General features: G+C 43.5%; 2 protein-coding genes across 2 annotated transcripts in view; one reads left to right on the forward strand and one right to left on the reverse strand.

The window, feature by feature from the left end:
• IGFBP7 (insulin like growth factor binding protein 7) overlaps window positions 1-1,977 on the forward strand; it is a 26,810-nt gene extending 24,833 nt beyond the window's left edge. Inside the window, exons 4-5 of the mRNA XM_075929218.2 lie at window positions 219-345; window positions 1,783-1,977. Coding sequence (XP_075785333.2) covers window positions 219-345; window positions 1,783-1,799 — 144 coding nt within the window. The 3' untranslated portion in view covers window positions 1,800-1,977. The remainder of the gene's footprint in view (window positions 1-218; window positions 346-1,782) is intronic.
• On the reverse strand, window positions 1,966-23,450 carry POLR2B (RNA polymerase II subunit B). The gene is made up of 25 exons (XM_075929216.2): window positions 23,283-23,450; window positions 21,515-21,587; window positions 20,720-20,870; window positions 19,265-19,377; window positions 18,738-18,957; window positions 17,357-17,515; window positions 16,791-16,955; window positions 15,838-16,034; window positions 14,914-15,033; window positions 14,232-14,418; window positions 12,620-12,763; window positions 11,878-12,017; window positions 11,678-11,789; window positions 9,888-10,042; window positions 9,423-9,621; window positions 9,104-9,272; window positions 7,733-7,829; window positions 5,997-6,091; window positions 5,413-5,663; window positions 5,223-5,312; window positions 4,891-4,998; window positions 4,260-4,373; window positions 3,988-4,148; window positions 3,344-3,539; window positions 1,966-2,240 (listed from the first exon to the last, which is right to left on the reverse strand). The coding sequence occupies exons 1-25, from the start codon at window positions 23,299-23,301 to the stop codon at window positions 2,151-2,153; spliced, it is 3,525 nt and encodes a 1,174-aa protein (XP_075785331.1). The 5' UTR covers window positions 23,302-23,450; the 3' UTR covers window positions 1,966-2,150.
• Window positions 23,451-23,651: the final 201 nt, after the last annotated feature.

The raw sequence follows: 23,651 nt of genomic DNA on the forward strand, positions 1-23,651 counted from the left end.
TAAACAACATATTGCTTGCTCAGGAGAACATGAACGTTTTCCAGAGGGCTGGTTAAGAACTATTCTGGCCACGTGCAATCTGCAGGTGTTCATTCCCACTTGATCTGTTACCTATTTTGTCGGTTACTACTGCTGTTATACAACCTAACAGTGACACAAAGTGTCTTGAGAACCAATCCTGTGTAGTGAACAAGGACACATGTTGTTTGCTTTGGTAGATATCTCCTTTGAGTAAAGAGGATGCTGGAGAGTACGAGTGTCATGCATCGAACTCCAAAGGAGAGGCTACGGCTTCTGCACGCATTACTGTTGTCGATGCCTTACAGGAAATACCCCTCGCTAAAGGTAGGTCATGTGTGCAAAGTTACAACACTGTTCTATATATGCAAAAAAAAATTATAAAAGGAGGTTTATGGCCTGGTTGCTTAGGATAAGAGAACAACCTGAAAAGTTGCTTTTAAAACTTGGTTAGAAATATCAGCAAGGTACAGCTCATATCAAACCTGTCTTTCTACTTTTGGTGAAGCACTTCATGGAGATCTTTACTGAGTGTTCACAAATAGCTAAGGACTGAGCCTTTATTAAACACATGCTTTTTTTCCCCAAACATTGTGCTAGGCTTTGGAGGGTAACTAGTTAAAAGTTACATCATCTGAGAAAAACTCTTCTGTTCCAAATAGCTCAGCTTTCAGGCTGCTATGATGGTGATTTAATTGGTTCTTCAGACACCATGTTCTCTGAAAAGACCTGAATTTCAAATTATGTAAGGGCCACAAAAGTCATTTTGGAAGACATGAAATTCTGAGGACATAAGCTTTAGCCAAGTAAGAAGTTATGGGGCAGACGCTGTCTCTATTTAAAAGGAGTGTACCCCAAGCTCATTATAGGGCAACTCTGCCCCAGTGTGCGACAGGTATGCCTAGTCTGGGTAGTCTGAGTGCAGTCAGTCATATACACAGTGCCCTAGTTCCCCAAAAGCCTCATAATAGAGCCATTCTCCAGCTCCTATTGTCAAATATAGCGTTGTTTCCATTCCCCTCTCCAGGGACAGCTCCTGAAGTCACCCACCCAATGGGCTAGCAGCATGCTATTATCAATTCCTTATGCCTTGAGTGAGGTAGAGAGGCCTGGCGCCTGGGACCTAAGTGACAACTCCTCCCACAACACTTCAGTGTGAGGATTCTCACTCCATGTCCTAACCCTGCCCAGGGGTCCCACCCTCCTACTGCCCTTCCATGCTGAATCTCCCCCTTGTGTCTACAGGCCACTGAGCAGGCCTTCTGCTTTTGTCAGTTCTAGCTCTCGGCACTCCTAGGGCTCCTGAAACTCCTATCCAAGCAAGGTGCCAGTTCCGCCTTGCTGCCTCCTGCCTGACCGTCTCAGGCAGCTCGTACTCCACTGCCTGTGTGAGATGCTTCTCAAGCCTACTTGGGGGTCAGCTGGCCACTGAAAAGCACACTGGCCTCTTCCCTCTTAAAGGACCTTTGCCATCTTGTGACAGGCATGGAGTTCTCAGAGGACACTGCAGATGCAGCAGTAAGAAGTACAGTCTTAACACTTAACATACAGTTAGCCAACTCCTGTCAATGGGCACATTGCAAGGGGAAAGGTCACCCCTATTCCATTACCCCAGATAAGCCAGCGGGTCCCTCGGGAGCAAAAGGAAAGGATTGACTCCATTGTGCACAATGAAGAACAGATAGAAAATAAATTGTTCAACTGATTTTGGAGCATCTGCAGTGTTACCCTAATTATGAAAGCACATTTCTTGTTTTTCCCCAGATGGTGCAGAGCTGTGATGGAAGATGGAAGGACTATATCACTTATGCAGTTTAAGTTAGTATTTTAGAAAGCTGCAGCCACTGACTACTTCTAGCCCAATAATCCATTCCTTATCTCACTTGCTCGCTCTGTTAGCAATGGTGCTTACACACTTTTGGCAGATGTTCAAATAAATATAATTCACATGACTAAAAATCTTTATTTCTATTTACAAAAGTAAAGCTCAAGATCATTAAACAAAGTGTTTAGAGATGCCAAACGACCTGATACAAAGGACACATGTATCATTTAAAAACATTTTGAATGTAACACTAGAACCAGAGCAAGCATATACATGAATTCTGATCTAAAGCAAAGCCTTTTAAAGGCTAAACACTCATCATACGAGGTGCAATACTCATGGACATCAGCTCTTGAAAGAGAAGTTTACAGGCATATGGCATTCGCACTAAAGAAATCTGAAAAGGAGGAAAGAGAATTTAGTATGTAGTATCATCCTAAAGATTAACTTCACCTCTAGCTACTCAGTAAGTACATGGTCATGTCTTGGTACCAACACTGCAAGTCTAATTTGTTTGATCTAGTCTAGTGCTTCACATGAAGTTATATTTTGATAGCTCTTTGGCAAAAGTCTTTACAGTCTGCAAAGTGATGACTGATCACACTCCATCCAATGTGGCCTTACTTAATAGTGTTGACGGGTCCTCTATAGGATCCAGACTAACAAAGCAACACGGTATTGCTCCAAGACGTTTTATCTGTGCATATTAACTATGTGTTACCAGATGGTTAAGCTCCTTAGAGCCTAAAGGAATAATCGAGTTATGGTAGAGAAAAACAATCCTGTTTACAGTTTATACTTTGCATATAAGCTTCCATATTTAAATTCAAAACCTGTAATTTCCCTTCCCTTTATAAAATGTAATTGGCCTCTAATCCATTGAGCAGGCAATACAAAGCATATGGCAAGGTTTACTAATAAATTGCAGGTACATTTTCCAGCAATGCGTCTCATTAGTAGCAATGGAACACGGCGCACTGTCGCTGAAAGCAGTTCCCCATACAGGAGTGCATATTAAGTAATTTTTACTCCATCACCCCCTGCATGAAAGCAGCTCTAAATGATGAAGCACATATGTTTATAACACAAGTACAGAAGTACTTCCTAGTAGAAAATCAGAACCTCGAATGGGCAACACCTCCAACCAAAACATAATATTCTGAAGAGTTAGAGTGGCAAAGCCATGACATGAATTTTCCTGTAGCAGTTTTTTTACCCCAAAGTTAATATTTAATAGTTGCAATTAGTTAAGTTCTCCCAGTATTATAAAATACACAAGTGAAATTTCCTGCCAAATTATGCAGCCCAAACTCTAGCAATTATAGAGAAACATGAGTGAACTCTGGCATTTAGAAAAAACAAAACCTTTGCAGTTAGAGCAACTTTTGGGTGAATTTGTGTTTACTACTTGCTCTTCATCCTCACTCACCATCATACTCCTTTTCATCATTTTGGTGTGGACATCAAGTAGAAATATTTGCAGAGGAAATCCATACGTACCTGTGTTTTATTACGGCAGCCCCTGCACTCGTAAGTGTGTGTCCTTGTGTTAGCTATTGCCATTATTCCACACAGATTGCAAACGTGAACTTGGTATGGGTCTGAAGCCTCAAACAATCTCTCTCTCAAAAACTGAGCTGCTCCATGAGCAATCTGACAGTCTCGCTCCATCTCTCCGAAACGAAGGCCGCCATCTCTGCAAACGGGGGAATAAAAAGCTGGTCAGAAATCATGATTCCAGGAGCTAACGTGGAAAGTGCTGTACAAACACATCAGCAGTATCACAAGTTGATGCCCCTTTGTACCCAAACAGTGGTCATCTCTTTCCTTCCCCAAAAAATAAAGTCACCGGGGAGAAGTCAGCCAAATTAATAAAACTGCTGCTCCTACTACCAGTCCCCAGCCTAAGAACGTTCCCACAAGATATGACAATGTAGTGTTTGAACCACAACCCCCCCAAACTGATACAAAGGACTAAGTCATGTTTTACCTGTCCAAACCCAAGCACACTGCCACCAGCTCCAACTGGATACGCCAATTTAGATCTAGGTACACAGCCGAGGCAGCGAATTCTTCTCTACTTGAGCAACTCAACAAAGGGACTTGAAGGATTCATAATACAGAAAATCCACAAAAGTTCTTACCGAGATCTGCCTTCCATTGGTTGCCTGTTAAGAATCTGAATGGGCCCTCTTGCTCGAGAATGAATTTTGTCATCTACCATATGTTTCAGCCTCTGATAATAAGTAGGACCAATGAAGATCTGTGATGTGATTTTGCGTCCAGTGAAGCCGTTGTACAGAACCTGAAGTAAAGCACACAGTCACTGCAGCCCAAGCCTAAAATAGACATATTAACAAAGTTTATTGGAACAGACCAATAAAGTTTAGCTAGACTGGCATTTTGAACACACTACCTCATTTCCTCGGAGATGATAGCCATAATCTGAGAGTAGATTGGAAATCTTCTGCACATTGACAGCATCATTAAAAGGTGTAGCATCACCAATTTCTCCCTTGTTTGCCGATACCTAGGCAAAAAAGGCTTTGCTGAGTACTGTGAGTTTTATACACACAAGCTGTGCCTTCTATGTGTGAGTAGGCAGACATCATGCAGGCACTTGAAAAAGCTAAGCTCCTCCCGCTCTTAAGATTTCAGGCCCAATGGCCAGGACTGTATCCAAACAGCTTTCTAATGCAATGGATATTTTTCTGTTGAACAAAACTTAGATGTGGGATTTTCAGAAGCACTTAGCTCTAGCCTAACTCTTACTGCTTTGCCATAGATTAGGAGAATGCTTAAGGATTTTTAGGGTTACCTGTGCTTCTGTAGTAATTCCGTCAATAAAAGCAACAGAGAAATTCTGCTATAAAGGCATGGTGAGTCTCTAGGTCCTCCATATGGATTAATACCCATTTCCTTTTGCTACTAGAGCCTCAAATGGGAATCTGTCATTCTTTAGCGGGTTAAGAAATACTGGGAACTAGCAGATCTGTCCACAAGGGCAAACAAATGCAGTTTGCTTCTCAGAGTTTAGCTCTCCTTACCTTCCCTTGAAGACATTCAATCAAGTGACCAATTGTCATACGGGAAGGGATGGCATGAGGATTGATGATTATGTCAGGGGTGATACCTTCACAGGTGAAAGGCATATCCTAAAGCAGGAAAGAGATTCTCATTATGCCTTGTTAGAAGCTAGGAAGATCCAACAAAATAAAAATCCAATTCAACTTCAGAGATTCAAAGACTTTTTAAACAATAAGAACTGAATAGAGGTTAAATTTAAATCCATAGATTAAGGTAACATTTTGCAGGCAATCCACATTTATAAGCAACTTTCACTGAGATATACAAGCATGAGAGGAAAAGACATCGCTACCTCTTGCCTGTACTGGATACCACAGGTACCCTTCTGACCATGCCTGCTGGCAAATTTGTCTCCAATTTGTGGGATTCTCACAGAACGCACCTGGAGGCAACAGAGAACATCAGATCAGTGACTTATATATATATATATATATATATATATATGCCTTTTAAACCCAGGAGCCACAGGCACCAGAACTCACCCTAATTTTGCAAAACTTGTATCCTTCCTGGTTAAGGGTTACCATGACCTGGTCCACAATACCAGTCTCACTAGTTCGTAGGAAAGTGCTACAGTCCCTCTTCGTGTACCGCCTGTTAGTGCTTTCCAGTTCATCTTCGTTCTCAGGCAGAGTTACTGTCTTGCCAATGATGACATCGTCTCCTGACACACGTACACCAGGTGCTATCAAACCATCATCATCGAGTTTGTCATAGATGGCATGCCTCATACCTGAGATGAGACACATTCATTCAGAGCCGAAAACCCTACAAAGTATTGCGCTCGCTCGCTCTCTCACACAGACACAGACACAGACACAGACACACCCCCTTGCAGTTTGTCACAGTACACTGTGAATTCATGACATATTAGCAAACGCAGATTCTAGCCAATGCGCTGCTAACATATCCAGAAAGGGAATTTTTGCTTAACTAACCATACAAGTTTCTTTGTTCTAGGAGCACAAATTTAATCATTTACATGTTTACAATGCAACATAAACAAACATTAACATGCTGGACTCAGTCTGGCTGTTAATCACAGGCTTTGTTTCTTCCATCTTACCCTGACAAGTTTCACGTGTAGGTTTTTCAAAAACCTCTTCTTGGTCAAATCCTTTCTTGGACTCTTGTTCTTTATATGAGCGATAGAACACAGATCTGAAAGAAATTTTTAAAAGAAAAAAAACTTGAGTTTAGATATCAGTGTTATTTTGTAAGTTGTATGCTATAGCCACAACTACATCACAACTGAGGCCCTTTTTGTTTTTATTGACTTTTTCCAGAAAAATTCCTAGATTTCATAAAAGCTGTATCTTAAAACTAATTACAGTAAAACTCCATTGGTCCGGCATCCAATGGTCCGGCACTCCTGATGGTCCAGCACCATCTGGAACCTGGAAGTGCTCCGGGCAGCCGGACAATTGGAGCAGCTCTGCCCTCAGCTTCCCTGAGTCAGCTGCTGGTCAGTTTCAGCAGCGGCTGACTTGGGGAAGTCTGGGGCAGAGCATCTGGGGTGCTGCCGGGTTGGTCCTGCAGCACCGAGGGGCACATCCCCCCCACTCCACCACAGACCCCTGAGGCCCCCCTTCCGATAGTCCAGCATATCTGATAATCCGGCACCCCCGAGTCCTAAAGGTGCCGGATTATCAGAAGTTTACTGTATCACCCAAAATGTGGGCCTCTCAAGGGTATGAAAATACTGATGTTAAAAAAAACCACTCATCTATTATATGAGGTAGATGATGTTTTAATGGGTACACAAACATCATGTGTACTGTAATGAGTCATTTAAAACATTTGCCCCCAGCATCCATGAAGTACACCCCAAGTGCACTGGAGTGCTTTCCTTTTACTCAGGTTTTTCCATTTTTCTTTTTTAAAATGCTGTCTAACATGCCAGCCTAGAGATGCACAGCCATACTTGGAAGTTTAAAATTTCTTTTTATTTTTAAAACGTGCCAGTGAAGATAACCAATGCTCACTTGGTGCTATAAATATCAATGTGAACTATAAAAATCCAGCACCACGTTTCATTTCTTATTCTACAGAAGTAAACTGATACACAGACGTGACTGCACCTCTGTCTTTTAGCTCTATCCAACCCAGAGTAGAACAAAATGTGATCTAGATGGCCAAAAGACAGCATGACTGTGTCTATTACAGAATTCAGATGCAATTGTGGTGAAGCGGTGCTAGGTCATATCAATGACTATTTGCACCAATAATGGCAACTGTGTTTCTTGTTCTAGGACCCATGTGAAAATCTTCTGTGCAAGCATTTACCATGTCCCTGGCTAACGATAGCATTATATTAAGAAGCCCAATTACCTAGCAACAAGCGGTTCACTTAACTGACCGCTCAAGTAAGAAGACATCCAAATCCTATTAACATTTAATTTACATAGGAACATGAATCAGGGAAGGGCTCAAGAGCTAACTATAAAGCAGGAGCAGGAAAAAGGTTGTCATGTTTTTAACGTTGGCCCTAATCACTAGGCTTGTTCCTTTGCATCTTTCTGCTGTGGCAGTTGTAAAATTTGGGAAGTGACCTTTTTTAAACAAAAATCGTTTGAAACAGACCTGTACATTTCAACACACTAGTAATAATCAACAGTAAGCAGGTGTGGATAGCATTTTAAAATATGTGGTTGTGCTCCAAGTTAAAATTGGCCCAAAGGCTCAGGAAAGACATATTACGTCCTTTAGACAGCCAAGTAGAGACTGGTAAAGATTAAGTCTCCAAAAGGAGTAAAATGGACATGAGGACTTCTCTATGGGTCGAAGTCCAGCAACCCATACCTGAAAAAACCTCTATCGACAGCAGAGCGGTTCATGATGACCGAGTCTTCCTGATTATAACCAGTGTATGAAGCAATAGCCACAATTGAGTTGATACCTGTAATGCAGTAAGAACCAAATGTTTACAGGACCTACAGCTTATATAGGCAAGGTTTCTTCATTCAAAATGAATTGTGTTCTATATATTTATCTTGCTGGACCATTTATTAAAGCAAATCTTCACTACCTACAGACAAATAGAGGCTCTGTGGTACGGAATACAAATCAGTGTATATCGTAGACTAGACCTCTCAATACAACAGCGACCCCTTGTGGAGATCTAACAAATACCGATGAAAAATAAATTCTTTCCAGCTGTTTCCACTGCACACATGCTGTGGTGTCAGTGTCAGTGTCAGTGCTACGCTGAGAGGGTTTCCCTATAGTTGATGATGTCCAGATTACAGGGCATACCAGTGTGAATGACCACAATTTACTCCTAAGCACAATAAATGAATAGGCTTCAAGTGCTGGTATTTGTGTACAATATATGTTATATGCCATTGGTTCCAAACCTTCTTTATGCCAGGGACTGGTGACAAACCTATTCATAAGCCTTTGGCAGACCAGTAACATTTTATTTGCATATTTGCATGTTCATTATGCAAATAATGAATATGCAGATATGCAAATACAATGTTGCCTGGCCTCCTAGCCCCAACCCAGCCCTTTGCTTCCTAGTGCCTACCCTTCGACTACATCCACCCCTACGCCCCATGCCCTTTGACCCTTCAACCTCTGACTCCAACAGTCCATGCCAACACCCTATTGCCCCGAGACCCCACCATGCCCTCACCCAACACCCCTTTGCCCCATCCACCCTAACACTGCCCAGAGTGAGGCTGCCCCCCAGGGGGAGCGGCTGATGGAGGTCTGCACGTCCCCCCTCCTTCGCATCCCCGCCCTCCTCGCACGTGTCTTGCACCCCCACGCATGGGGAGGAGCAAAGTGTGAAGCCCCGGCCAGGCTGCCATTGCTGGGGAGGCAGCACCTCCTCCTCCTGCCATCTCAGCGCTACCAGTAGCAAAAGTGGCCACATGGGCAGAGCGTAGAGGCCCCGTAGCTGCCATTACCGGGAAAAGGAGGAAGGTGCCTCCTTCTGCCACCAGCAAAAGCAGCCATGTGGGGGGGGCTGTTGGCGGCACGCATGCTCCCTCCCCAAGCGCAGAGGAGGGAGGAAGGTGCCTCCTGCCATGACTGAGCCACCACGGCTGCCGGAGCTGAACCGCCGTGAACAGCCAGCTTGAGGTTCGGCAGCTGCTGTGGCCCGACGGCAGGGAACCGCTGTTTTATGCAACGCATTGTAGGGTTACTCACTAATCCACAACATACCTGCTGGCAGCTCTCGAAATCGCAAGTACTCCATAGAGCGTGTAGTCACAAGGGGTTTCTGAGGGTAATACAGCACATGGGCTAGTGTATCCATACGGACGTGAAAGTTTGTAATATAAACTCCCATAGCCTGTTTACCCATAGCAGACTGATACGTGTTCCTAGGAGACTATGAAGGCAAGAAAAGAAGCTCCGTTAAACTCTTCATGCATACGTGTGTCTGTATATGTTACAAACACCTTTTTATCTGCGGTTTGTATTCGATTCTTATTAACTTTAAAAGCAAGAGGCCAAAAATAAATGAAGCGGGGCTACTGACCTGGTTGTGATCAGGGAAAGGAATAATAGATGCACAAACTCCTAGGATCATGGATGGGTGAATCTCACAGTGTGTGTACGTTGAACAGTAAGCGACTCCTTTCTCCTGCAGGTCATCTGGAGTCATTGCCAGCATCACAGTCTCTTCTTCTAGCGTATCGATGTATTCTACTACACCACTGGCCACGAGGTCCTGCCAACTGAACCAAACTGTCTCAGTGCCTCACTATTCCAACAATCATTTCATTAGTGCTGTCAAAAAGCAAGACTTGTCTTGCCTACACTTAAGGAAAACCCCACTGCCTTGATTTGCGATGCTAAGCAATGCTGCGTAACACACACAGCAGTCAAGTGACACCGTTTTAAATACAAAGGTGGCTTGCGGATTCAGCTAAAGTCCGAGAAGCATGCATCTCACTGGGAAGGAAGAGCAAGACATTTGCCTTGCTCTGGGGAGACTTCTTACCTGTAGTTGTTATACTCTCGTTCTTTTAGTTGGTCAATATGCCTCTTCTTCAACAGCAGCTTTTGTTTTTCTACAATTAAAAGCGGCCTGCAGATTCTGCCAGCGTCAGTATAGATGCGGATTTCTCGTTCCCTAATATCCCTGATCATAGAGACCTGCATATGCAAACAATGACAATTAATGAGTACACAGATTTGAGTTTTTTCAAGGAACCATGGAGTAAGAGTCAAGTAACACACTGCAGGACCTATAAAGCTACTGTCTACAGTGCGCTGCAATATGAGCACTCTTTTAAACGGGGTTGATTTGAGTCAACAGTGTGATGCTGTTGCAAAAAAAGCAAATATGATTCTAGGTTGTATCAACAGGTGTGTTGTAAGCAAAACTCGTGAAGTCATTCTGCCGCTCTATTCTGCACTAGTTAGGCCTCAGCTGGAGTACTGTGTCCAGTTCTGGGCGCCACATTTCAAGAAAGATGTGGAGAAATTGGAAAGGGTACAGAGAAGAGCGACAAGAATGATTAAAGGTTTAGAGAACATGACCTATGAAGCCAGGCTTCATGAACTGGGCTTGTTTAGTTTGGAAAAAAGAAGATTAAGGGGGGACATGATAGCGGTTTTCAAATATCTAAAAGGGTGTCACAAGGAGGAAGGCGAAAATTTGTTCCTCTTGGTTTCTGAGGACAGGACAAGGAGTAATGGGCTTAAAGTGCAGCAGGGGAGGTTTAGATTGGACATTAGGAAAAAATTCCTAACTGTCAGGGTGGTCAAATATTGGAATAAATTGCCAAGGGAGGTGGTGGAATCTCCCTCTCTGGAGATATTTAAGAACAGGTTAGATAGACATCTGTCAGGGATGGTGTAGACGGAGCTTGATCCTGCCTTGAGGGCGGGGGGCTGGACTCGATGACCTCTCGAGGTCCCTTCCAGTCCTATTATTCTATGATTCTATGATTTATAGACGGGCAGTGTGATGGAGCAGACTAGGCCCTGATCTCCCTGGAGGCCTTTCCACACTCTCCCCAGCAACAGGAGCAGAAGAGAGGACCTCCAAGCAGAACAGAATGGCAGCCTCTGCTGCAGCCAATCCGGGTGCAGCAGGCCGATATAAAAGAAGCTGCTGGGCCAGGGCTTGGCAGTTCCTTCCTGGAGCTCGACCCAAGCAGACCTAAGGGCTGACTAGGAGAACAGCAACACTCTGGACAGCTCCGAGCGGGAGCTGGACTTCAGACCTTGTCAGAACCAGGTCCAATGGCTGAAGACTAGCCGGTAAGCCAACAGCAACCCTTGCAGAACTCTGGACAGGAAGGACTTGACCACAAGGCCCAAGAGAAAGGGCTAAGCAGAGCAGCTTCCCGGGAAGTGGCCCAGGGAACGTGACAGCAACTGACCTCTTTGAGACTAAGCAGGTAACTGCTACTTATAGGGTCCCTGGGCCAAGTCCCAGAGGAGTGGGCAGGCCTCGTCCCCCCCAACCCCTAGCAGCCACAACAGGGAGTAAGAAGAAGCCTGGTCCCAGGCCACATACCAGATACTTCCTATCCCTCAGACACCTGGGTAGAGAGACAACAAGACTCCCCATGGCCACCGAGGGGCGCTCACAAGAAGGGCGGAGCCATTTATAAGCAGTTTTCAGCTAAATTCTCTGTAAATATGGTGTTAGTGGCACCCTTTGAAGTCTGATCTGAAAGGATTTCTGCTTGTACTCAGACCTTGGAAAGGTGTGTTCTGCCTACTACATTCCATCCTTTACAGCTAGAACTTACATGGATGTTCATTCAGAAACTTTACCTCTGACACAATGATGTCCATCTGACGACGTAGTTTTCTTAGTGTGTTCATCAGCTGTTCTGGATCTTTGTGTATTCCTACCCAGCAGCCATTAACAAAGATCTTGGTTGCGCTGTGAAAAGGAAACCCAGAATGATTTGAAAAAGCTGTTTTGAATTACACATTTTTAAATGTATTCAGAAAAACTTCTTTATACATACTCTGCAATGGCTGCTGGGGAGATTTCTTCCAGATTTTCCATACTCCATTCTTCTAAAAATTCCAGAATCGGAGATGGCTGAGACCCCACAGAAATGTAAGCCATCAAGGCTAAATTCTTCACAAGTCCTACTGCATGGCCCTAGCAAACAGATTTCGGTTTTTTGGTTTGTTAGTTTTTACAATGTGCATCTGAAAAGGCTAGACAGATTGTTTCCTAGAACCGTGTTCCTCAGCCAGTGGTATGAGTACCCTTAGGGGTACTTGAGAGAAGTCTGGGGGGATATGTCAACACAAGTGAAATTTGGAGAGAACTGTATTTTTGTTAAGTTTTATAGCACTATTATTTTTGTACTTTTTACACCCAAAAATTGTGTCACCCGCTACGATTAAGTTGTTTGGCTACAATTAAGTTGTTTAAACAAATGTGTTGTGATGGTAGAAGAAAAATTGTCTGCCTGAAAACTGTAGGTACTGGGGGTATCTTTTTTAAAGGGGTGCTTTATAAAAAAAGGTTGAGAAACACTGTCCTAGAACACACACACAGAATCTATAGTGGATGCAGACATCAATTACTTTATTAGTTAAACAAGTGATACCTTCACTGCAAATTAACTTTAAATCTGAAATTTACAATTAAATGGCAAAAATAAAATGCAGTTGCATGTTGGCATACTGCAGCAAATCTGCAGATGTTAGATTACTACCATAAGACAAGCATGTGTTTCAATTAACTTGGCTTACCTCGGGAGTCTCAGCAGGACAGACCATCCCCCACAACGTATTGTGCAGCTGTCTGGGCTTTGCTAGTTTGCCATCTCTACCAATCGGAGAATTCAAGCGTCTCAAGTGGGAAAGCGTAGATGCAAAGGTCAGGCGGTTTAACACCTACATACGAAAGTAAGTTGTTAAATTAGGCATTCAAGCTCTACTCTTCATTTCAAACCAAACCCATTTGCAATTTATTAGCCTTACTTATTTCAGAAGGAAGTCAATTACCACCTGGCTTGACAACTATCTTTAGGCCTTTCAACAAAGTAATGCTAACCAGACATAAGTCTTTCAGTTTGCCTCCTTTTGTCTTAGACTAGTGAGATGTCTTCCCAAGTCACGCAGAACTGCGAGCCACTCTTCTCTTCCTCAGCAGCAGTTAGCTTTGCTGCTGGTAAGCTGAGTCAGCATCCCGACACACTAACTTGTCTGCCTGCCCTGCAAACTCTTCAGGACTCTGCCAGTCCACAGTGAACCCAAGTTCCCCAGAGAAGTCTTTCTGCAGTGCCCAGTTCCTCTAACTGAACACTCATAGCAGTTGGTTGCTGCCTCCCAAAAGACTGAGCACACCATAGCCCATTAGATTAGCTGAAGACTCACACTTCACCTCACTATAAAAATCACTGAGATGGTTTTGTAATAACACAAGTTTAACCACCCACAGATTCAAGTGACTGCAAGAGTGAAAACATGAAAGGTTACAAACAAACTAAACACAGTCCAGTGGCTAAGCCTTAACTTGAGTAGCTTTCACTTACGATCAGTTCCCAGCGACCCTTTTGGCTGAAGGGTCCAACTCACAGATTTGGAGAGCTCTGTCTCTTTTGTCACTCAGATGACGGATCCCAAAATGGCTGTTTCTGCCTCTATTTCCCTGAGCCTATTTTCTATTTAGCCAGGACTGGTGATCTAGTTGCCATCCCTTTTCAGGAGCCAAAGGAGCCATTTCCCCCACTTGTGAGGTTAAAGACTTTATTTACCGAATGTGTAAATGTATTCAGCTGGTTTCTGGCCACCTCGCTCAATTTACACTGGAGAGAGTCAAGCAGGCAAACAACAATCCTTCGTGTAGGACAGGCTGTGCTTAGGTACTTCTTGCCAAACATTTTCAGAACGTATTTCTAGCACGCATCCCTAATTCTTTCCACACCACCCGAACACGTATCCCACAACATTAACAACCAGTGTGTTGCCAGCTTGGATAGGGTGCCTTACACGACACGTTTCAGAGAAGCACTGTTATGGGGCAACCAGTGTCTCTCAGGATGCGAGTTACAATATGGCATGCGCTTTGCCAGTTGGCATCCAAGGGTCACAGCTAGCTTTCCACTAGGCATTACTCTACTGGCAGAAGTTGTGTGCACACCTTTGGGCATTCAGCAACTTCTGCAGTAGGGCTGACACAGGGAACACTGGTCTCCTTTAATGTAGCCAGTAATGCTTTGTAGTGACTCCTCAGCCAACGTAAAACTCTGAGAGGCCCGAATCCTAATGGGAGGTTTTATACAAGCATTCTGGGGAGGTGGATAAAGCCTTTGACATGGCTAGAGTTATTCCCGGGCTAAGCATCTTGTAGCCACATTACCTGAGAGACTCCTGCCCTGGCCTGGTGAGCTTTCTTCTGATCACCCCAGTTTCCAGTAGCTAACGAGTACTTCAAACCATCTGATATAATCCTTGTCTTAATTGCCAGTTCCAGGTTAAAATCTTTCCCTCTGTCAATAAATTTCTGTGCGTATATTCTCACTTCTTTGAGCAAATTCTTAAACATTCTGTTAAAGAAAGCAAAAAGAGGGGATTGTCAGAAGCCAGGAAGTGTTAACTGCAGTCAATGTTCTGTAGCCAGTCAACTGAACCAGGTGGATTTATGGAGAAGTTCTTGAAAACAGAACACAGGTGAAATGCTTTAGAGGAGTCAAAAAAAATTACACTTTTACATGGATAAAGTTTCCATCCATAGTATATTAGGCAGCATAAATACAGAGGTGTAGCATGAGGGGTTTACACATGGCATAAGCCAGCAACTAATTGCCTGGAGTTCAGAGAAGTGTCTTCCCATGGACAGGTTAATCCATAATTGTACAGAGTGACTTGTACCTTCCCCTGAAGACTGTGTGACTGGTCATAGTCGGAAATGGGATATCAGAACTCAAACAATGGTCTGTTCTTGTCTACCAGTTTTATGTTCCCAATAACTATGACATGAAATCAGACCCTTTTTAACACTGAAATATCATTAAATACCTACAACTGTTTCTCATGCTTACCCTCTGAACAAGAATGCAAGCAACGGCCCTGCCAGATCTAGTCTTTTGTTGCCATAATGATCTCTGTCATCCAGTTCTCTTCTGCCCAGAGCTGCCAGTAGTAATCTATGAACCATGTACCTAAAAACAGAAGAAAACTTGCTTTGTATTTTAATTCGAGCCAGACATTCATCACCAAGACCAGACAAGTATTCACAGAATATATCCACTAGGGGTCCCTATAAATCAGTTCTAAATCAAATGAAATTATTTCATTTCTAAACAGACTTCTTTACCAGTTTAATAAGCACAAGTCCTAAAACCCACTGCTTTTCAAGTCAACACAGACCCTATGGGAAGAATTAAAAAAAAAAATCAATCTAACCCTCTTTGGGCTTGGCCCTTCACCTGCCCAACCAGTGTGCTTTCCCTCTGTCCTGGGTTGTCTAATTTAGGCCCCAAATAAGTCAGTGGAGCTCTGTACGAGCATGGAAGCCACCAACTTGCTGAACTGTAGCATTGATGCAGGACCTGCCTGCCTGCCATTAGGCACTGAACAAGTGCCTACCACCAATAATTCTAGTGATGAAGAAAAGACTACACGGCCTTTCAGTCAGTCGTCAGCCTCCACTGCAACCACACTGTCAACTCAAGCAACGCATTAACAATACAGCAGAACCTCAGCGCTATGAGCACTAGGGGTTCAAACTGACCAGTCAGCCACATACCTCACCTGGAACCGGAAGTCTGCAATCAGACAGCAGCAGAGTCCTGCCCTGACTCCTGAACCCCCCACACCCACAGCCCCCTTGCCCTTAAGGACCCAAGCAATGCCAGGTAAATCTTCTAATTTCATAAATATCTCAATTACATTTTTAATCCACTTTGAATTGACAGCGTGCCTTTCAGATGGATGACAGAATTTAAGATAAAAACAAGACATACCCCAGAAAATAGGCCTTTTTGGTTTCACAAAAGTCACTGACACCAACATGTGGAAGCATCTCCTTCTGTAAGACTTCTTTCGCATACTTTATTCTTTTCTCTTTGGTCACACCAGGCTTTGCACCTCTTGACCCGATGAAGTTTAATGCAACATTCTGTTCCTGAATGACAAATGCTTCATCTAAGGAAGGTTTGACCTAATGCACAAAAAGGAGGCAACATCTTTGTATCAGAAGATTGGCGGGAAATAGACAAAAACATTCCTGGATGATTCAGGATTTCAGTTATGTAGCTCTCTATGAAAATTCTTTTCAGGAAGTTCTAGCTAATGACATTTTACATAAAAACAACAAATTCTAAATAAAATTCTCTGTTATATTGCAGTCACAGATTTGCAAAGGGGCAGCAGGGAACTTATTCAGGTATTCGAAAAGAAGATATTAATGCAAAAGGAGCAGTGCATGCAGAATTACTTTCTGAAGTTACAATTAAGCATGTTTGACTTGAAAATAAAATGTAGTAAGTGGTAATAGCTGAAGTAAAACCTTCATCCACTAAGCAGTGCATGGAAAGATAGGTTAGAAGACTTTACTGCAGGAGTGTGCTCTGAGCCTGCCCCTGCTTCACTAACACCAGCGGGATTTTTGCCACTGATTTGAATGGAGCAGGATCAGACCTGTAACTCTGGACAGTCAACAGCACTCTTCCATTCCCAAACAAGCACTTTGGTAAATGTATATTTGTCATAATTGTTTTATGCAAAGGAACCTTTATTATATTAACCAATGCAAAAATCCTAACATATATAAGATTTATATGGTATATGAGTCCTAAAATTATAAAGTAGAATATGGGTAGGATGCTTTGAATATAGTAGAAGTACACAGACTTAAGCTCACTTAACACCACCTATTTTACACCATGGATTCATATCATTATTTAATGTATGTTACCATTTCCATCATCTCAGGATCTTCAAAGTCATAAATTATGTGCTCCAGAATGTCTCTGTCGGATACAAAACCTAATGCACGGAAAACAATAATGATGGGCACTTCTTGTTTGATGTATGGCAGAGTGGCTACAATGCGCTGACCTATAGCGCTCTTCTTTGCACCCTGTGGGTGGGGAAAAACACAAGGAAGATCAGTCTCAAATGCATTTAATTTCAAACCAACCAACCAACCATTTTCTGGACTTCAGTTGTCCTGAATAAAAGTTCTTAGACAAGAGGGATAAATAGGGGTTTTTCAAACTGAAAAGAATAACCACATACACAACCATAAATATTAGATTAGATGTGCCCCATTTCTAATACATCTGTTTTTAAACTATGAATGTCAAAAAGCATCTAAATTTTTCATTTAATTCTAGAATATTTTAAAATATGATCACAAACACATATTTAATAGACTATATAACAGTTTCTCCAGAAACCTCTAAACTTCAATACTACTTAAAGAAAAACCTCCACAAAGTATAACATATCCACCACTATTAAACTGCCGGTCATGCATACCTGCCCTCCTCTGGCCAGCATGCTAACCCATATAGTACTTGTTGGTCGAGAGGAATTCTCCAGGCAGGATCTACACTCTCCTGTGTAAGCATATTTTGAATCTTTTTTTGCAAAGACATACACTGTGTTTGTAGCCATCTTCTCTTGAGCAATCAAAACCTATATTGGAAACAAAAGTATGGTAAATAACCAGGGAAGAGTATATTTACAGTAAGTAAATATAAACAGGCAATATCTGTAAGATGTATAGTTTTTAAAATGACTTAAAGCCTATTTCTATTTTTTGTCAATTTGTCCCTCTTGCTCTTACCCAGCTATTAAATCTGGTTTGTACTGTATCCTTATTGGCTGTGCTATACAATAGCATAACAGTACTTGTTATGCCCATCATGTAACTATGTGCACATTGTTATTGGCTGAAAACTGCTCATTGGGCTGGTGTTTTTCACCTTTAAAGAATGGAGTTCTAAGAAAATGCACTGTAACAGTATTACTGAATACGGCACACCAGAAACAAGAGACACTCCAAGAAGGTTTTAGGACACATTTAATGCATTTTCTAGTAATGCTGCGTTTAGGTACTGCTGCCATAGATGTCTTACAACATGCTAACCCTTGAGGCGTTCTGTTGGAAAAGACTGTAAAAATAGCATCAGAAGATTGTGTGGATAGTGTCTCAATTTCCATATCAAATATGCTTGGTGCACAAATAAAAAAAATTCAGCCAGCAATGAAAGCCAGATTAGGTTCTTTTTTCTCATCACACCAGTAGCAGAGGCTCTGAGGGCCGTATTATGCCCTCAGACAGCTGTGCAGTCATAGTCCCCTCAAGGAATTTGCATAGGTACAAACTGAATGAACTTGGCACATAATTTAATTGCCGAGGCATATGATGGAATAGAATGTACGACAGGCTGCACCTCCTGGGTCTGGCAGTCTTGGGACCTGACCAGTTCTGAACCAAGGAATTTATCGGACCAGACGAGGTCCATGCCGGCCCCTCTGCTGCCACTGCCTGCTGAACTCCGCTCCAGCAGCAGCAGAGGGGCCGGCATCGACCGAGCAGGGACCAGAATAGGGGACACTTGGGGGAAGAGGCAGGGTAGCTGTGGAGCAGTGTTCCCTCTGTGTTGCGCAGCAGGTGCTCAGGACTCGCACATGGAGCTGTCTGGCGAGGGGGGACACTTCTCCTTCAGTGTCAGCAGCAGCTCCCTGCTGAGGGCAGAGCAGCGAGTCTCTCCCAGGCCACAGGGAAAAGAATGTTGTGATTGGTGGGAAGAGGAACACGTTTCATAGCATACACACTGAAATGGCTCCTGTGGTATTTTCAGTATTGTAAATAGAAAAACCCCATTTCCTTGTGTGAAATCTAACTCTTCACCTTTTCTGATCCATTTATAATGAAATAGCCACCAGGGTCAAGAGGGCATTCATTCAGTTCACAGAGATCACGATCAGTCAAGCCATTCAACAGGCAGTATGTTGAACGGAGCATGATAGGAATTTTTCCTATAAAGGTTTTCTGATGCTGTGTCTGTAACTGGTCCTCTCCTTCTTTAATAACTGTTTTAGTTATGTCCACATACAAGGGGGCAGAATACCTATTGAAAAGAAAACACTATGGGATTATATTCTAACATTACAACAATGTTTTCTAAACTAGAGAAAGCATAATATAAAGAAACAATACAGTTAATCCCAGCACTTGTTGATACTGTTAAATTATATTACTTGGTAATAAAGCGTCATTGATGTTTTATACTTCATATTCAAGTAATTCATATCAAATATAGGGAAGTAACTCTTCAATTTACAGCTCATAATTAAAATTAGAGAAAAGTCTATGAATTTAAATGGCAAATTTGTTCCTTCCTGGTGCCCATCAGCTGCTAAGGAGCTTCTTCTTACGTAAGATTTCTCAGTCTGGCTTCATTGGGCATCATGGGTGAAGGTGCACCATCTCTTTCCCAATGCGTAGGTTTGGAGAGATAGATTTGTTCAAACTTCAGCAAATATCGTGGCTGAAAATAACCCAAAATAGCTAGTTTTAATAATCAGAAAGGCAAGTCACAACATGCATGAAACAATTTACAGCTTATTTAATGCCATACAGAGAGATTCCACTACACACATTAGAGAGGAAATCCTTTTCTGTATGTCTATAGACAAACTGCACTCGCAAGTTTCACTGGATGCCTCATTAACAAAGATGTAATATAAACTCAAGAGAATTTAGAGAAAAACATCAAGATGCTTAAGTTCTGGAAAGGCTGAGCCATGTGGAAGAGTCCTATGTACGTATGGACTGCTTATGCCCAAACTTATCAGTTTCCCTACTGAGCTGGCTAAGGCATCACAAGAAAATGGATGCATCTGGAGCTGATCTGGTAATGGAAGTGGACAGTTATTGATTTTTTTTTAAACCTAATTATAGCTGCTTCAAGAGCTGTATTTCAGATCATAAGATGTTCAAGGTTTCCCATTGTGATTGTGTTTCATGACTGACTTTTGTTTCTAAATCTGTTACATGTTCAACAGTAGAATTCAAAATTATTCTCTTTTAATATACTTATTGTTTGAAGTGATTGACTATAGCCTAACATTAGCAACATATCACTGAAAAGGCACTTCCATTCTAATCCCCACTATGGATAACGTACGTCTTTCAGTAAGTTGCAACTTATGAAGAAACATTTCATACTTAGCTCAGAGAATTTTGCTTTAGCTTCATATTATTTTTCATTTGTATTACCACAGCATCTAGTAACCCTGGTCATGGACCAGGATCCCATTGTACTAGACGTTGTATAAACAGAACTAACAGACAGTCCTTCCACCCAATGAACTTACAATCTAACTAAAAATCTATTTAGTTACTTCTCTGTGGGAGAATAAGTATCTTTTGGTTATTAAAACTTTTATCAAGACCATCATTTTGCTCCAGCCAGCTTTATGAACTGTGTCCAGAAGTGCAACATTCAATGTTTTGAAATTAAGTTCCAGAAGTTTGAAAGACTTTCTGTTCATGCGTAGCCCATCAAGCTTCTGGAGTTAAGGAATGAAATTTGGTAATGTGCCAAATGAGAACAATGGGAGCTGAGCCCTTTTGAATATCTGACCCCACTTATGAGTGCTGAACATTTTTGTGTTTCTCACCCTGGATAAAGTGTGTTACAGACAAACTATTTTTGCCATTGCTTTATTTAGTGATCCATTCATTCCCTTGCTGGTAGCATATGCATTCCTTTTTAGCTATATCACGCACTAATTGGATCTGCTGCGGCAGCCTTCAGTTGTTCAACTGTGATGAGAGTCCCCAGCACAATTTTCACATCAGTACAATTAAAAGAATGAAACTCATACCGGCTCTTCAACTTCCCCTGTAGCATGCTGAGCTTCAGCTTGTAAATCAATAGGTGGTGCATCTTCTACAATTCTCTGCACAGACATCTGAATGAACTCATCAAAAGAATCCAGCTGTTGTCGGACCAAGCCCTTCTCATCAAAATAGGAGCTTAGAAAAAAATCAGGAACATTAATTAACAAAAATTCTCAGTTAACATAGTTTATGAATATGTAATCAAGAGGTTTTAAAATTCAAGATAAACATACTATAATTAATCAAAACACATTATTGCTATATGTAATTGTTCTTGTTTTTGTCTCACAGCACACTGTTGAAATACAATTGTTCCAAAGAAACTTTCAAAAACAGCCAAATATTTATGTCCCGATCTCTCAACTTTGTTCCCTGATGACCCACATACAAGACATTGTGTGTTCGGGACTTTTACTTGCCAATTCACTATTTTGCATTTCTTAGCAGTAATCTCATAGTGTAGCTCTACACTCACAAGCAGTAACAGAAAATATTGTGTTAGTGCTGAATTTACAAGAAAAACCTTTCAGATTGTCTAGGAGGGCTCTGACTTTTCAAAACCATTCATCTTTGGCTAATTATACATAGGACCAGTGGTCTAAAATCTCATACTCTCTCTTTGTAACAGTTCTTTCATTCTTAAAGAGAAAACATTTATGATTTTGGATATGAAATCTTGGAACTTTCATCACATTAAATATTAGATCCTTTTTTAAGCTAAGGGTGCACTTTCCTGTTTACTTCACTACTATCAAACTTTCTAAAAATATTAATGTTACCTAATAACTATCCAGCATGCTTCTTGCCATAGATCTGGAGTGATTTCATCATCATCTTCATCATATTGCATATCTGCCAAGAAAGTAGGACACTCAGGTCAGTCTTTCTATTCATTCAAGATTTTTTGGCTGAATATAGCTTCTAACTACCCAACAGCTGTACATAAATACCTTGCTTTTCTACAATCTAATGAGCTTAATAAAACCTGTAAGAGGACTAACAATAGGCTCTGTTCAAAACTTTCCTGTAATAGTTAGACTGTAAGATCTTTAGGGCAGGGACCATGTTTTTTTCTGTATTTGCTCAGCTCTTAGCACCATGGAATGTTGGTCAATGTTTCCTGTAAGGCTTAAGTGTAAGCTATGCACTTGTGCAGTTGGTTTTAGAAATTCAAATGTGGCCCAGATGCTTAGGAGAGGATCCGCAGCTAGGTGCACTTTGGCACATGCCTCAGGGCACATAAAAAGTTTATTCCACATATGGATGGAAAAATCAGCACATGCATGGAAAAGATTAGGGGGAACATTTGTGTTCATTGATATCTGGGGCTTCAGAGGTAGCAGTGTGGGGTAGCAGGGGGCTCCATAGGAATGGGGCCAGGAGTAGGGGGGAGCACACTGGCTGCTGGCCCTGCCCCCAGGGACTATGGAATAGTCATGTAGTGGCTGAAATTAGAACAGTCACATGCCTGTCCAATTACCCGTGCAGTCCCCTTGGGAAGAAGGAGGGAACGGTGGCTCTTCCAGGCATGGACGAAGAGAGCTAGTAAGCTCCATTTTGGAGGGAGGAGCCAGGTTGTGCTGGTGTAGAGCCTTTTCCAGACCAGGAGCTGTTGTGTTGTAGCTACAGCCTGTTACTGAGAGCATGCTGGGGCCTGGATCTAACAGGCTGCTTTTAGGGTTGCTGGGGATTGTCCCTGGAGGGGAGAGATCCTGGCTGGGGCTAGGGATGTTAAGGACTAGTCGACTATCCAATAAGCATTTGCTTACCAGATAATCAGTAGACTAGTCGATTTCCACTCCCCCTTGCTGTCTTTATGACAGGCAGCAAAAGGAAGGAGGATGGGGTAGTTCAAAGCGGCAGCGCTGCACAGTTGAGCCGGGGATCAGCTGTGTGCTGCTGATGCTTTGAAACGCCAAAGCTCCCCGCAGCATTTCAGTGGAGCCTGGGGTCGGCTGGGAACTCCCCAACTGACCCTGGGTTCTGGGGAAATGCCATGAAGAGCCCAGGATCAGCTGGGGAATCGGGGTTCTACGGCTGCCCCTTTGAAACGCCACCGCCGCGTGTTTCAAAGAGGCAGCCTTGGAGCCCGGGGTCAGCGGGGACTCCCCGGCTAACCCCTGTTGTACATCTCAAAGGAGGAATGCAGAAGTGCCTATTGACTAGTGATGGACATTCCACCCACTACCTGACTCCTCCATTGCCCCCATTCTAACACCCCTGGCTGTGGCTGCGAAGGGCCTGTAAACCCGCACAGGAGGCCGCTGCTGCCTGGGGCAGAGCACTAAAGCGCGCGGGCTGGGGTCCGAGGCGTTGGGCGGGGCCTGCTCCGGGGGCAGAGGGACTGACACGCACAGGCCCTGCCGGGGCACGTGATGCAAGTGCCGGGCGGGTCCATCCCTTCGGCGCCAGGCTGCGCAGGGCTCCCCGCGGGGGGGGGGGGGGCTACACGCCGCGGGCACGGGCCGGGGCCTGCGCGCGCACCCGCCTGGCTGAGCGCGCGGGGCTCCCGGGGAGACGGAGCAGGGCCCGGACCCCCGCGCTCACCTTCGTCCGCGTCGTACATCTTGGCGGTGCGGGGGGGCCTCAGCGGCTGCCACGGACTCGGACCCGCCGCCGCGATGGAGGGACTCGGGGAGCGCCAACACGCACGCGCAGGAGACCCGGCGCGGACTGCGGCTGCGTGCGGCTCCCGGCTGGCGTCTCCGCACTATGCTCCGCCGGAAACAGCCACCGCACGACGAGTTCCTAGCGGGGCGTGCGGCCAACGCGCGTGCGCCGCCCCTCCCGGAGCGCGTGCGTGGCGCGGGCCAATCGGACGCAGTGGGGAGGGGAGGAGCCTAGCGCACCTCTAGCCCCACCCACTGCCCGGCAGGGGGCGCTCTTCTCGCTGTCCCCGCGCGTGGCCGGAAGCGG

This window comes from Pelodiscus sinensis, chromosome 4, assembly GCF_052426305.1.
Source record: "Pelodiscus sinensis isolate ZL-2025 chromosome 4, ASM5242630v1, whole genome shotgun sequence".
Classification (NCBI taxonomy): domain Eukaryota; kingdom Metazoa; phylum Chordata; order Testudines; family Trionychidae; genus Pelodiscus; species Pelodiscus sinensis.

Coding starts and splice junctions, on each gene's coding strand:
- POLR2B (XM_075929216.2), bottom strand. Junction 15,034..15,837: donor AAAAAGGCCTATTTTCTGGG/GTATGTCTTGTT, acceptor TTCTGTTTTTAG/GTACATGGTTCATAGATTAC. Junction 6,092..7,732: donor GTCGATAGAGGTTTTTTCAG/GTATGGGTTGCT, acceptor AATTTCTTTCAG/ATCTGTGTTCTATCGCTCAT.